The 14,294-nt window shown below is 44.6% G+C and overlaps 1 protein-coding gene across 4 annotated transcripts in view; it reads right to left on the bottom strand.

The window, feature by feature from the left end:
- Positions 1–4,614: 4,614 nt before the first annotated feature.
- WDFY3 (WD repeat and FYVE domain containing 3) overlaps positions 4,615–14,294 on the bottom strand; it is a 182,869-nt gene continuing 173,189 nt past the window's right edge. For 3 of the 4 annotated variants that reach the window (XM_006768667.2, XM_006768668.2, XM_015567158.1), the window contains 4 exons: positions 11,379–11,708; positions 10,666–10,777; positions 10,066–10,263; positions 4,655–7,949 (listed from right to left, as the gene is read on the bottom strand). In XM_006768667.2, the coding sequence (XP_006768730.1) occupies positions 7,826–7,949; positions 10,066–10,263; positions 10,666–10,777; positions 11,379–11,708 (764 nt within the window). In that variant the 3' untranslated portion in view covers positions 4,655–7,825. Of the gene's footprint in view, positions 7,950–10,065; positions 10,264–10,665; positions 10,778–11,378; positions 11,709–14,294 lie in introns of all 4 variants that reach the window. The other variant, XM_006768666.2, reaches the window with a different exon arrangement.

Genomic DNA, 14,294 nt, shown 5'->3' with positions numbered 1-14,294 from the left:
ACTTAGTTTCATCCCCTCCCTGACTTCAGGGAAAAATCCCTACCTGGGGAAACAACCTTTCTTGGAGAGGTGACCTTGGTTAAAACACACAGCGCTAAGGGGAGCAAACATATTAAGAACAGTATGCTATATACGCCAGGTCCCTTGAAACATATGCTGTGCAGATGTTTCTTTCCTGCAGCGACTGTGTCAAGCAGCAAGGATGGACCGGCTTCCGGCAATACACCACTTCCTTTCCTCTCCCCACAACCAGACTCTCCAGAGCCAGTTGGATGATATTTGTGCTCAGCTGATCAGGGACCCAGGCCACCCCTGGCTTTCCAGATGCCTCTTCAAGAAGTGTGGGGCCCCATGTAGTTGGAGAAGACGGGACCGTACGGTGGAGGGGGGGGATTGGTCTTTTACTACCAGCCTTTCACTACAACTGATCTCTTAAATTGGAAGCATCACACTCTTGCTTATTCTGAAAAACTTCAGGCCATGGTTGACCTACTCAAGTCAATTTTTCAGACCCATATGCCCACCTGGGTTGATTGCAAGCAACTCCTTCTCATGCTTTTCAACACCGAGGAGCACATGAGAATAATAGCAGAAGCTCAGAAATGGTTCCAGACCCAGGCACCAGCAGGGATATTGGACACAGACAGATGGGCCAGGGAAGTTCTCCCCCAGATGAGAAACCCTGATGGGACCTGAACTCGGAGTACAGGAAAGCCAGGCTAGAGAGATATTGACTGGCCTTCCTCCAGGGGCAAGAAACACACTAATATGGCTAAGACCTCTGAGGTTTTCCAGAAGTCTGATCAAAGTCCGGCAGCCTTTTGTGAGAGACTCTGTGAAGCATATCGAGTTTACACTCCCTTTGATCCCGAGGCCCCAGAGTATCAAACTATGGTCAATGCAGCCTTCATTAGTCAGGCTCAGCCAGACATAAGGAGAAAGCTACAGAAGCTTGAAGGATTTGCGGGAAAGATGCAACCGAGCTACAAGGAGAAGCAAACAAGGTTTTCATTAATCAGGATAATGTGGCTAAAAAGGAGGCTGAGAAGAAACTAAAAAAGAAATCAACCCTGATTGCTGCGGCTGTCATAGGTCATAGAAGCTAACTACCAGAACCCTCAGGCAGGAAGGAAAGGGAAACAGCAAGAAGCCAAGTCAGGAAAAGCAAGGACAGATCTTAAATGGGACCAGCGTGCCTATTGTAAAGGATTAGGACATCGGAAGAATGAATGTCTGAGCTGCCAGAAAGGGCAGGCAAGGCCATCCAAACATCCAGCCACTATTGGCCAGAGCCGCCTGAGGCAGACCTCATTGGATTAGTGGCAGCTGGCTCTGACTAGGACAGGCTGTGCTCTTTCCAACTGGGCCCCCGTGAGCCCATGGTCAAAATGAAAATCGGGGGCCAGACTGTGAACGTTATGGTTGATACAGGGACACGGCACTAAGTAGTGACTTAGAAAATAGCTCCGCTCTCAGGATGGGAGGTCATCATTATCAGAGCTACTGGGGACCACACCTGCAGACCATTCTGCCGCCCCCTCTGATGTCAGCTAAGCCGCCACCAAGTGGTTCATGCTAAGCCCCTCTATGAAGCCTTAAAAGGAGAGGAAAAGGCACCCATTTACTGGGGTCCTAAGCAGGAAAAAGCCCTCATGACCATAAAGGCAAAGCTAGCTGCTAAGGAACAGGCAGCACCATTGCAGAACATGCTGGCTCCTGAATTACCTGAACTTCCAAAATATACCCCTCAAGAATGGGCCTAGTAGGAAGGGGATAAGAGGATGAAGGAATGTTGGTGGATACTCCCAGATCATAGGGTTTATGTTCCAGAACAGTTAGCTCATAGAACTTACCCATTTAGGGAAGACAGCTCTAGAAGCCTTGTTAAGCTGATACTATCTAATTGCCCATCTCCCCTCCTTATGTGCCTCAGTCTCTCAGCGATGCCTCCTCTGTGCACAGAGCATGCAAGGTAGGGTCCTCTAGGACCCATAGGAATTCAGTGCTGTGGGCAGGCTCCCTTTGAAGATGTAGAAGTAGACTTTACAGAATTAGGGCCTAGTAGAGGAAATAAATATCTATTAGTTATTCTGCACCTTTTCAGGCTGGGTTGAGGCATATCTTACCCACATGGAGAAGGCGAGAGAAGTCACCAAGGCGTTACTGAGGGACATAATTCCGCAGTTTGGAATGCCATTAACCATAGGGACGGATAATGGCCCAGTGTTTGTAGCTGAAGTAGTATAGCAGGTAGCTAAGGCCTTAGGGATTAAGTGGAACTTACATGTAGCCTACAGGCCCCAGAGTTCAGGGAAAGTAGAACGCATGAACTGGATCTTAAGCAGGCTATGGCTAAGCTATGCCAGGAGATGAACTAACCCTGGACAGGTATCTTACCACTTGTGTTCCTGCGGGTGTGCTGTGCCCTGAGGGCCAGGGTTGGGTTCTCTCCATTTGAAGTTCTATATTGCAGACCCCCTCCCTTAATTTGGCCAAAGGGAGATTTGGGGGAGGCAGAGAACTTAGAAATTCAGAAACAGCTACAAGGTCTTGGGAAAACTATCCTTGAAGTCCACATATGGGTTACTTACTGATCGATTGCCCATCTCTCTAGTAACAGCTGTGCACCCTCACAAGCCTGGGGACCAGGTTTGGGAAAAAGATTGGAAAAAGGAACCCCTTAAGTCAACCTGGAAGGGACCTTACCCAGTCATACTAACCACCTTCTCAGTTCTCAAAGTTGCAGGACTGAACACCTGGATCCACCATTCCCGGGTGGGAGCAGCCCACCAGCTGTACAATCAGCATCCAGAGTGGAAGGCGACCTCTGACCTGAACCACGCCCTGCGGATCATCTTCAAGAAGATGGTGGATCTGGCTGGCTGACCTGACTTTGGTATTTCTGGATAATCAGTTTTCATGTTTCTAACAGTTTTATTCTGTCTTTATACAAGTATCTCCAGAGCCCCCAGACTGGTTCCGGGAGAACTTCTTGCCCCTGCTACTCCAAACCACTATTACAACCCCCTTGGGGAAGATGATGAAGACTTGAAAATAGGTGGGCTTATAGCCTAGTTCAGTATCTAAACAGTAGTCTTACAAGCCCCATTCTAACCGACTTGGGCAGAGCTACAAAGCCCACCCAGCCTGCCACAAGAAGAAATATGTATCAAAACCTCCCCACATTGGCAGTTCAGGCTTTGGATCAGAATCCCCTGGACTAGTAGCACTGCGTAATACAGGTTTTCTTTCCTGATTCCTCAGAGTGCTGATCGATAGTTCTCCTGGGCCATTTGAAGAATTGCTGCCACAACATAAGAATCGCTATCTTAGCCCCCTGCCCATCCTCACAGGCAGCTCTGACACAGGAAACCGGGCGCCCAGGGTGCTTACAGGGAGCCTCAGGAGTTCCTGGCAGGCGACAGCAGCAGCCTCGCTCTTCATTTCTATTCTGAGGCTCTCCCCACATCACGCCATCTCCGTGTGGCAGCTTGGCTTGGTGCCATATCTACAAAAGTCCAAAGGGACAATAAGAGTTACAGTGGGTGCGGAAAATGTTGATAAAGTGAAAACAGCTGATGTAATGCTAGACAAATTCCATTGGACTGCTTCCTCTCCAAAGCTCCAAAATGGGTCCAAATGAGGCATGAAGAGGAAATTTTATTGCAGTTAAGCAAATGGCAGGAAATGGACTTATTGGAGATCATTTGCATGTCGGTCTTTTAAACTGATTGCAGTTCCCATCCTTGACTGCAACTCTTTTTGAGGCCATTAGAAGGATGGGCAGTGTTACATCAAAGGAATGGGAACTGCCCTTGGCTTTCTCTTACTACTGACTTTTTATTTTTGAAGAAACAGCTGTTGTCTTAGAAGATTTGACATTCCTATACCTTCTGCCTGTGAAGTGGAATTGGACTGAGGCGGAATCTGTAATAAGCACAATACCCTCAAATTTGGGACTCTGTCAAGCTGAAAAGGAACCGGGATTTTATTAATACCTTTAGAAAGCGGAAAAGGAAAGTCACTGAAGTACTGGGGATGCAGTTTACAACCAAATACGCTAGCAACAGTTAAGAACAGATCTGTGAGTTCCAACCTCTCAGATCGAGGTCTGTAATGAAAGGACCGACGACGGTGGGTGGGTGTGTGCTTGCAGAAGAGGGACAGGACACCGGAATAGTCCTCATGTGACTTTGGAAGGGGCAGGAGATAGATACTCACTGTTGCTTACTTTCCCCACAACCATGCAATGCGGTCTTGGGGCATAGGTCCCCTCAAGTGGGAGGGCCGTGCCTCCTAGGAGTCACTTTCCTCTCCCTGCGGCTGTCCACACACAACCGGGAAGCTCAGAATGCAGGAAGGCTGGAATTTAGATGGATCAAACTAGCACTTGAGCCAAACTCAATAGCCAAACTTCTGCAAGCTGAGACCTTAAGCAGGTGCTTTTGAAAGATATAGTCACAACTATTAAAAAACTTCACAAAGTTTAGGGAATTATTAGACCTCAGTTTTTACAAAGTTTGGGGATTATTAGATCTCAGTTCTGCTTTCTTTTTCCTTCCCTGAAGAACTGGCTTAAAAACAACTTCTTATTATTATTTTTTTTCATGGATGGTGAATAGTAGGTATTTATTTAAAATGAAAAATAAAAAGGTACCTGGACTATTGAATTTAATCATGTATTGTAATTGTGTTACTCTACCTTTTTGCATCAGAGACAGATATACAATGAACATTCAGTTATCACACATTGCACACTAGTAGTAATTCTTCAGGCCTTTTACATAACCACCAAACAGGTATTGAATTCTGCAATATAGTACAAAAGTCCACAATCAATCCAGTCTTAGCCAGTATCTTCAATTTACTTCTGTTGCTGTACAAATAATTGGCCATTTCTAGGGCTTACAAGTTAATAACAGGACAAAAAAAATATACATTGCACTGACACAAAAAGTCAGCCGTGTTAATAGTCATGCAACAAGTAACCAAACTTGCTGAAATGAAAAATACTTTCTAAAAACAGTTGTAACGGCATAAATATTTTATACACAGTTCATTTACCAAAACAAAATGTATTTAAATGATACAAAGCAAAAATAAGTTTCTACCAACTTTATACATAAGAAAGTGCAAAATAACTTATCTAGAGTGTTTTGCTATTACCCAGACGGATGGCCGCTATGGGCAGCTATTCTCTTCCAAAGCTTGACATTACAGTAGCACACCACACACGTTAGAACACATGGACGAATAAATGGCTAGATGGGCGGGTGGATGAACAAAGGAACGATGGAGGTCAAGCAGGAGCCTGTGAGGGGCTCTCAGACCACAGGGTGTGGATGTGCAGGCTGGGAATACAGGTTGGCAAACAAATTTACATGGAACACAGGGAGACGTTCAGGGAAACGAGTTTATGCACGTGAGTGTACGTGTATATGTGAGTGATCTGCAATTCCTGCATTGGACACAAACACGCACACCAAACCCCACTGAACAGAACAGTTGCCCACAGCACCAGCTGCCAGAGGAAATACTATCACAAGAGTTTTGGTTTCCATCTTCTGGTCAAGGAAATTAGTTGTGTTGGAAAGTTTAAAAGTGTTCATCCCATATAACTTCATATTACAAAGAGGCATAACCTTTAAGTAACTACATACACACATTCATATATTCAAGTCTTTAAAGAACACCTCTGCCATTGGGTTTGGGGTAAACATGGTTCATGTACATAAGGAGGACACGTCTTTGAAAAAGTGTAGAATAACACTGCTACAACTCTTCTACGGGGCTGGGCAGAGGCAGAGCCCACAGTTATGCGATCGCATGATTCCTGCAAGTGTCGAACATCCAGTATTATTCGTTAGAACTAAAGTAAGATGGGGGTGGGGAGGATAAGACACAGAAAGGAAAACAGAACACAACTCTTCTTCAAGTTAAAGTATTAATGCCAATAATCCTTTTTATTAACAAGTATATTGGAACTTTTAGAAATGGAAGTGTTTTAATCAATTCTGATATGTAATCATAAATAGACTGTAGGCTCAAACCTGGGTAAATAAAGGTTTAAATTTAGTAAGCATAAGGCACTAAAGCAGCCTTTATATTTTCTCTTGGAGACCTAGTTATCAGGAAGAACAAATTTGTTCTTAAGCTGGTTTCAGCCCATTCGGTACAAGATTGCTGTTGTACCAATGCCTATTTTTGAACGCATGTGCATATATGTGCATTTTAGTGCATAAGTGTGCCTGTCACCAGGGCCTGAAGATGAAGACTTAGGAAAGCCAAAGCCACTGTCCTGTGTACGGTGCCTCCATGGGGTGTGAAGGCCTGTCCTTCCTTCCTTGGGCCATAAAGGATTCTACATTTTTCAAATCACTGGGCTTTTAGAATTGCTCATAATATTATCACTAAATATCTGAAAATGTTAAAATCTAGATTAATTGTTTCATTTGTTTTATATATATACATATTTATGTACATAACACACATTTTAAAAAATCCCACCACCAAAGCCATTTCTCTGTAAACTAAGCTTATCTCTTAGCCCCTACCAGCTTTAGTCTCCCTGGATCTGTGTGTTCTGTTACCAACTAGTAGAACAAATTAAATAACTAAATATTAAAATACTGTAATTATATTCATAGCAAAAAACCAAAAAATAGACATTGATACAGTATAAATCTCACTGTTTTCAGGTAGATGGCATTAAATGGTAAAGGTTAATTATAAGCAGTTCTGACATGATCCAGTTTTACAACAGATTTATATGTTAATTCTGTACACCTTTTTTTTTTTTACCCTTTTTTGAAAATAAGCTATAGTAGAACTTTTAGTGTCACCAAAGACACATACTTACTATGTCCTATGCAAGAGAAGTTAATTTGGGTTACATGCAATTATATTGCCATTAGTTGAGGCAGGGCTGTTTCCCGCATCACACCGATCCCCTGATCACCTTTGTGCAATGCTAAGAAGGTTTGCTATGACCAAATGGCAGTCCAAACAGCAGCTTACCGGGGCCTTGAGACATCAGACCAACACTGAGATGGTGTGAGCCCGGTGCAAGATGCTCCAATATTTCCAGGGTATCTTAGGGCTGGACTCCTTTTCTCCCACACTGGTTCCTAAGGAAGGCCCACACTATTTTGGTTACCAGCCTATTTTAAGTGACGATACTGTGGGCCAACTTGAAAAAAACAACAACAAAACATTGGGCACAGGATGGATTTGAAAGGGGTGGGGGAGACCACAGATAATGCCTTTGAGGATTAAAAAAAAAATTTATAATTAATTGGTGAGAGATGTCAGACAAACCATAAGAAGTTCATTGAGTTAGTGGTTTAGTTTGAAATCTCATATTACAGGCAGTGAAGTCCTTATTTAGAAAAAAGGCCTTTATACCTATTTACAATATACACAGTTACTTGCAAAGAAGTCAGATTTACAACCATTTTCTAAAAGCCTTGTTTTGTTGTTGGTTTTTCCAAATAAGGATGAGCAGCTCTATAAAAATGACATACAAAAAAACAAAACAGAACAGTGACTGAGGATTTCCCCTTGGAGACAGGGATGTTTACAGGGGAAGCGGATATGGACAATGTTGCTCCTAGGAACCACCTCCTATTCTTCTTGTGCTGGTCACCTGAACAGTGTCTGTCCCGTTACTGTATTCTTCACCCGTTTATCCAATGATCCCTTTGAATTCAATACCCCACGCGTGGTGTCCAGTGATGTGTAAACGGAGACTGTGTGATGCCTTTCCGAGTGGGACAGGGAGTGGGGAGGGTCTACAGCCGTGGTCTCCAGTCAAGCCTGTGAATCTTCAACAATTCCGGGGCCCGTCTTCTGAACCCCTCTCATGCTGTAAGTTGTAATAACAGTTCTGACAAACTCGCACTGGCGATGAGATTTTCAAGCGTTTGATTTCTGATTGAAACCGACTGCACCTGAAAGAAAGGCAAAATCCAGTAGTTATAGGTCTGCTCCATGTTTGATCACTGGGCTGAGAAACACTCATTTGAAAATCAGAAGGAAATCTTGCAGCATAATGCCAAAGACCACATAATGCCAGGTGAATGCCAAAGACTGTATTGGTTTGTGTCATGGGCTTGGCAAGGGACCAAAAGAAATGCTGTATTATTTGTTTCAGTCTATGAAGAAAAGAAATATTAAATCAAGGTGGGCTATCTGACTGAGGAGAATTATAAAAAGTTAAGATTCTCCTACCGGATGAAGCCAAGGGGTCTGGGCAGCTGTGTGGCCACTCTTCCTGGGCAGGGCCGCTTCCCATGCCCTGTGAACTCAGAAGCATGCCAGTATCTTTACCTGGAGCTTGACTTTTTCTCTCGGCAGAGACTTACTACCCATTTTAAAAGACACTTTGGCCCTGCCTGGTGTGGCTCAGTTGGTTGAGCATCATCCCGTGCACCAAAAGGTCACTGGTTCAACTCCCAGTCAGGGCACATGCCAAGGTTGTGAGCTTGATCCCCAGTAGGGGGCATGCAGGAGGCAGCCAATTGATGTTTCTTCCTCCCTCCCTTCCTCTCTATAAAATCAATAAAAGGCACTTTGGTCACTATCAAGTTCCTTTGGGCATTTAAACACTTGGTTTGATCCACGCCTTACTTGTTTTTTAAACAAATAGTTTGGCTTTTTTGTTTGGTCCACATGTTTTCATTTTCTATTTATTTTGATAGAATTCCCTGAAGTAGATTATACTTAAGAAATGTTCAAATTCTTTTAAAAATATTCCTATTCCTGGAATAAAGCATGACCTTGGACATGGCATTTAATCATTTTAAGCTTGGCTTCTCACACGATTAAAATACAGAATTCTATTTCCTCTATTAATCTACCAGTAAAATGTCCAGGGAATAAATGGGCTACCAACAGAAGGGGTTTAAAGCACTGGTACTGGGCTCTGAGAAGAACCTCAGGAGTGCTGACAAGCTCTCTCAGCAACTGAAGGGCATGGACTTCAGGGCAGGCCACACCTCTGGGACAGCTCTGCCTTCTGCGCCTGCTCTGTCATCATCAATCACTGTTTGGTCGGTTTTTCAAATAAGGGCTCCATCCAACACTTGATAGCAATAGATACTTTAAATAATTACTTACATTTAAACAATATTTTGAAAATTAAACTGCAAAGAACAGATGTGTGCCAGTGGACATGCAGGGGTGTTCACTATTGGAAACCACTAGGTTACTGGGTTTTATAGAGCGGGCTTCTCAGAGCACAGAGCCACAGGCCAGAACCCTGTGCCAGCCTCCTGGGAAGTCCCATAAGGAATGGCTGCAGCAACATTCGGGCACCTCATCTTAAATCAGACTTCCCCAAAGGAAAGCTTAAGAAATTAAGCTGAAAATAAATCAATAATTATAAATACCTTCTGTTGAACATCTACATAGCCAGAATCTGCACATGGCACTTTATAAACCTCATATAATGATTTCATTTAATTCTCTTAACACCTCTGTGAAAAAGGGATAACCATCCACATTTTAAAGATGAAGCCACTGGAACTCAGGGTAACTCGCCTGAGATGACACAGGGACAGCAGTCCAGTGAGCATTTGGTCAGTACAACCAAACGACCACACTGCTTCTGATAAGCCAACACCTACAAACGCCCCAATAACTGGTTCAAAAACAATTATACAACTTGTGTTGTCTGTGAAAGCATCTCTATAGCAAGCTACAGAAGGTATGCTATATTTTAAGTAAAACTGCAAATGCACAAAGCATAATACAGTACTGTTTTGAAGACAACATGGAGAAGAGAGTGCAATTGGTGAGGGTGAAAAGAGGACTTAAAATGAATCTATAATGTTTTACACAGAAATACAATGAAATATTAGCAACTTCCCATTCTGAGTCCTGGGTGGCCCGGTATGACAGAAATATTTCACAATTGTAACAATGAAGAACAGAGGGAAAGTGAAGACAGGGTTAGACTGACAGCACACGGTAGGCCCAGGAGCAGATCAGAACCTACACACTGGGCTAACTGACATCCTGAGAACTTAACCCCCAGGAACTCCAAAAGTGTGCATCTCATCTTACTTTTGGCAGAAGAGCTGGCCGCAGTTCCTGCAATGGTGCCGTCTTTCCGTGAGAGAAAACCGCACCGAGCAGCCCGAGCAGCTGTCCCCTCCTTCATCCTTCACCCAGTGGTCAGCAGCAGAACGGCCTGGCTGGTCACTCACAGACCAGCTGAACACTCGGCCTCGACTGTCACCCACGAGGATCCTACTGTGATCCCTGCAGGAGACACAGCACAGAGCCCCCTCAGGGATGGCGCCAGCACAGCCACGTGGCTGAAGGTCTTTGTTACTCTGCAGCTCTCTAGTTTTCAGGGGGTAGTGTGGTGGTGGGGGTGTGTGCTGGGGTGAGGGTCGTGTGTAGGAAGAGACAAAAATAGAACTGGGTCTGAATTTACACTTCCATCGCAATTCTCTTTGGATCAAACCTTGCTGTATCTTGGAAGTACAGAGAAGGCAAAGCTCTTTTTTGTTTGTTTAATTCAGCATTCAAATCTACAAACTTCTGATTTGTCTTTTTGAGCCATAGTATGAACTGAAATCTGTTTTCCCTGAAGACCGTGGGCCCCGGCTCAGCAGCGGACTCAGCCGGATGAGCAGCTGGAAAGGGCCTGACACTCACTTGGAGATGCCCAGGGCGGTGATCTCTGCGGGGTGCGCATTGTCCTTCCGATCAAAGGCCGTGTGCATAGTCAGCTTACTCCTGAACACCAGCTGCCGTTCCCACCGGTACCCTGCAGCGGGAGACATGACATACAGAAGTGAGGGAGGCCAATGTGTGCTAGGCGTGCCCTAACATGGTGCTCCTAAAAATTAGGGTGCTACAACGTACAGTTACAGCAGCTTTTCCGGCGCTCAGCAGCTGCTGCCTCGGTGAAGGTAGAGCAATCTAGCTTAACAATGACCCTGGGCCAGGTTGGAGAAAGCCTCGTTTGCAAAGACGAATACAGAGAAGGGGAAATCTTCCATGCAAGAAGATAACAACTTCTCCAACTGAGGACCGTGCCTCTATCTCAGTCAAGGCAAAGTTACCTGTGAATACATTTTATTTATCTGTAATCAATAATTTGCCTATTTTCAAAAACTTTCATGATTTGTGAATGAATGAGGTTTTTGTTTTGAGGTACTTTTGTTTTAAAAATGCCAAACATACTGCAACACCATTGTGGGATATAATCTCTTATATCCACTTTCCAGAAGAAGACATTTCAGAGGCCTCTGTGGGTGGCCCAGGTCATAGGCACAGGGCTCAGATGCAGCCAGAGCCACTGCCCCCTCCATCAAAACGCAGACCCCCCACAAAGAGCCCGACACAGACCCCCGACTCCAAATTACCGGGCTTCAATCTGCTGTAATTCCGAACTTCCATGAGAGTGGGGTGAGGGTGAGGATGGTTAAGGGGACCCTGCAAGTGGGCTCGGGTCTGGCCCTCTGAATAGTTCACAAATATGAAGCCATCTTTCTCATCTAGGCTGAGCTGGTCAGACCAGCGCCTGGAGTCGTCGGAGCCACTGTCGGTGCACCAGGCGGCCGTGGCTCGGCAGGAGGCGGCCCGGGGCCTATGGCTGGTGCTGGGGGGCTGGCTGGGCGCATCCTTGGGATCCTGGCTGATGCTCTGCTCATCGGCTTCTGAATCGCTACTGTCCTCATCCTGGGCTTCCTGTCCTGTCATTGGAGGATTAGAAAACACATGGACATTAGAGTTCGACCCAGCTGTGTCCCACTGGTGTTATTCCTCTATCAGTTGAGACGCAGTAGACATTGTATTTTAACATAACAATAAAAAATTGCCAGAATTTTCAACTGGATTACATATAGGAAAAATACCCTGGCAGAATTTCCGAGTTCACAGAACGCTTTGGCCAAAACATTCATTCTTTCACAATCTCGCCAAAACCTTTGCGAATTTCTCACTTTCTCACTATCTGCCTGACACTCTCTACCACAGTTCAGCTAGAGGGTTTCGTCCACACAGCTTGGCTCCTTGTGGCTAACTATGCACATGCCATTGGCTCAACCTAGAGCCATCTTCCCAATCTCTGTGTGTTTCCATGTTATGTATCTTTCAAGGCATGGCTTAAACACTTTGTTCTCTGAAATCTTACCCGGTTCCTGCAGCAGAAAGTAATTCTCTCCTTTGGACAGTCTTTCTATAAGACAGTGGTCAGCTCAACAGGAGGGGTCCCAAACACAGTGCCTTCCACATGGTAGTCAATATAAATGACAACACAGATGAATTACTGAAGAAAGCTTTCATTTAGTAAGCTTTTTGTTTTTTCCCCTTTCCATTTCCTCACCTCAACTCCCTAGCAATAAAGTCTGTTGGAGTGAAAATTTATGAAAAACAAACATATGTAACTGGGAAAGAGGAGAACAAGAACAAGTGTGCAAGCACCAACTCATTACACAAGACAAACACTCACTGGCCTCCCTCTGCTCCTAATACCAGTAGTCTAGTTGGCTAATTTAAGTGGATTTTTTTCACCCTAATGGCTTGGGATTATGAGCTTTCAGGTCTCCAGACAAGGAGGCTTGGAAACAGCTTTGATTTCTAGGGAACCACTGGCTTGTCTTCACTGTCACCCAAGCAACTACCCTCAACTCCCCACTTCTGCACCGTCCAAAGTCAACCCATCCCGTGGCTGCTCTCTGCCCTCTGCCAAACCCTGTCTACAACATGTCTCTCTTCCCTGAGTTTGACACCTTCTTCCATCTCAGTATTCATCTCATCTTCCACTGTTCTTCACTTACAAGTGTTGTTAAAGGAAGGGAATGTGCCCACATCTCACTGGGCTTAATCCACTGACACAAAACTGAACTCTTATGTTCCCAGACACTCAGATGGCCTTTTCAGTGGAGCCGCAGTTGACTATGTAGAAATTTACATGCATCAAAGTAATACAAGCATTAAACTGCCTTGCGCCTCAGATTATTTGTTTTCTGGCAAACAGTGTAAAAACTACTTTCAGCTTACAAAGAGAAGTGATTTGGGCCTTTCTGATAATAAGCCTTTTCCCTTAGTAACTCCCTCATGTTGTCAAACTCACACTGAACTCCCCATGCACAAAAAATTAACCACAGAGAAACAATCAAAAGGTCAAACCCGAAACACTTTCTGGGAAGACTGTTGCAAAAATTGTTCTAAAAAAAGGGGGGGTGAGTTCTGTGGACATGAGCGACCCAATGCAGATCTCAGTCTGGTTTTACAGCCAATCATTCTGCATAGCAGGGGTGGGGGACGTTTGGCCTGTAGGACATAAAAGGCCCAGAAAATCACTCGGTCTGGCCCTGCCCAGGCATTAGGGGTACGTTAATTAAATGTGTGACCAAATATAGCAGGCTATGGTAATTTTGTATGGCCCGAGAATGATGTTATAAATATGCATATGGCCCTTGGCAGAGAAAGGTTCCCCACCCCCGCTGAACCGGAGTCAGCTATCTCTCTAGTTCACTGGAAAATGTTAAAGCGCTTCACAAATAACAGATGACAGGCTTCTGTCTGAATGAATGCCTTTCCTGAGCAGGCCCAGGGCAGGGACACTGTTTACCTCTGTTCAGTTTACAAACACCACGCCACCCTGACATCCGTATCGAGCCCGCCAAGTGACGGGCAGAACTTCCGGACGTGGGCTGAGGTGTGGGCCGTCTATTGTCCAGTACCTCGGCCTCCAGGTCCTACTTCGTCGTTTAGAACTGAAAGCCCAAGCCTGTGGTGCTCAAAGAAGCTAGTAACTTACTTACACTGTTAGGTGGAGCCAACTCCAAGGCCCTAAGCCAGCCGTGGGAAAACTACGGCCCGTGGGCCGGATCCGGACCATTTGAAATGAATAAAACTATTGAAAAAAAAGACTGTACCCTTTTATGTACCGTATTTGCCGGTGTATAAGACGACTGGGCGTATAAGACGACCCCCTAACATTTCCACTCAAAATACAGAGTTTGTTATATACTCGCCGTATAAGACTACCCCCTCTTCCGCACACCTTCCACACACCAAATAAAAGGTAAAACAATATCAGATTTGATTTTAACATTTTAATTTATATTCAAATGCTTATGACATGCAGGAAAACTGTCACAAGGCTGTATGTAATCAAACATATACATAAAACAGTGCAAGTTTATTACCGGTAAACATACCGGTAATTCACTAAAGAAAACACACTCTATAGACTGGTACCGTAGATGCTTCTCAGGAACACAGGCAAGCAGCCCACAACCTAGAGGGACTGTCAATGATAGAAGAAAGAT

Source organism: Myotis davidii, unplaced genomic scaffold, assembly GCF_000327345.1.
Source record: "Myotis davidii unplaced genomic scaffold, ASM32734v1 scaffold420, whole genome shotgun sequence".
Classification (NCBI taxonomy): Eukaryota; Metazoa; Chordata; class Mammalia; order Chiroptera; family Vespertilionidae; genus Myotis; species Myotis davidii.
The sequence above is the reverse complement of the archived record's forward strand: the minus strand, read 5'-3'. Positions and strand labels throughout refer to the sequence as shown.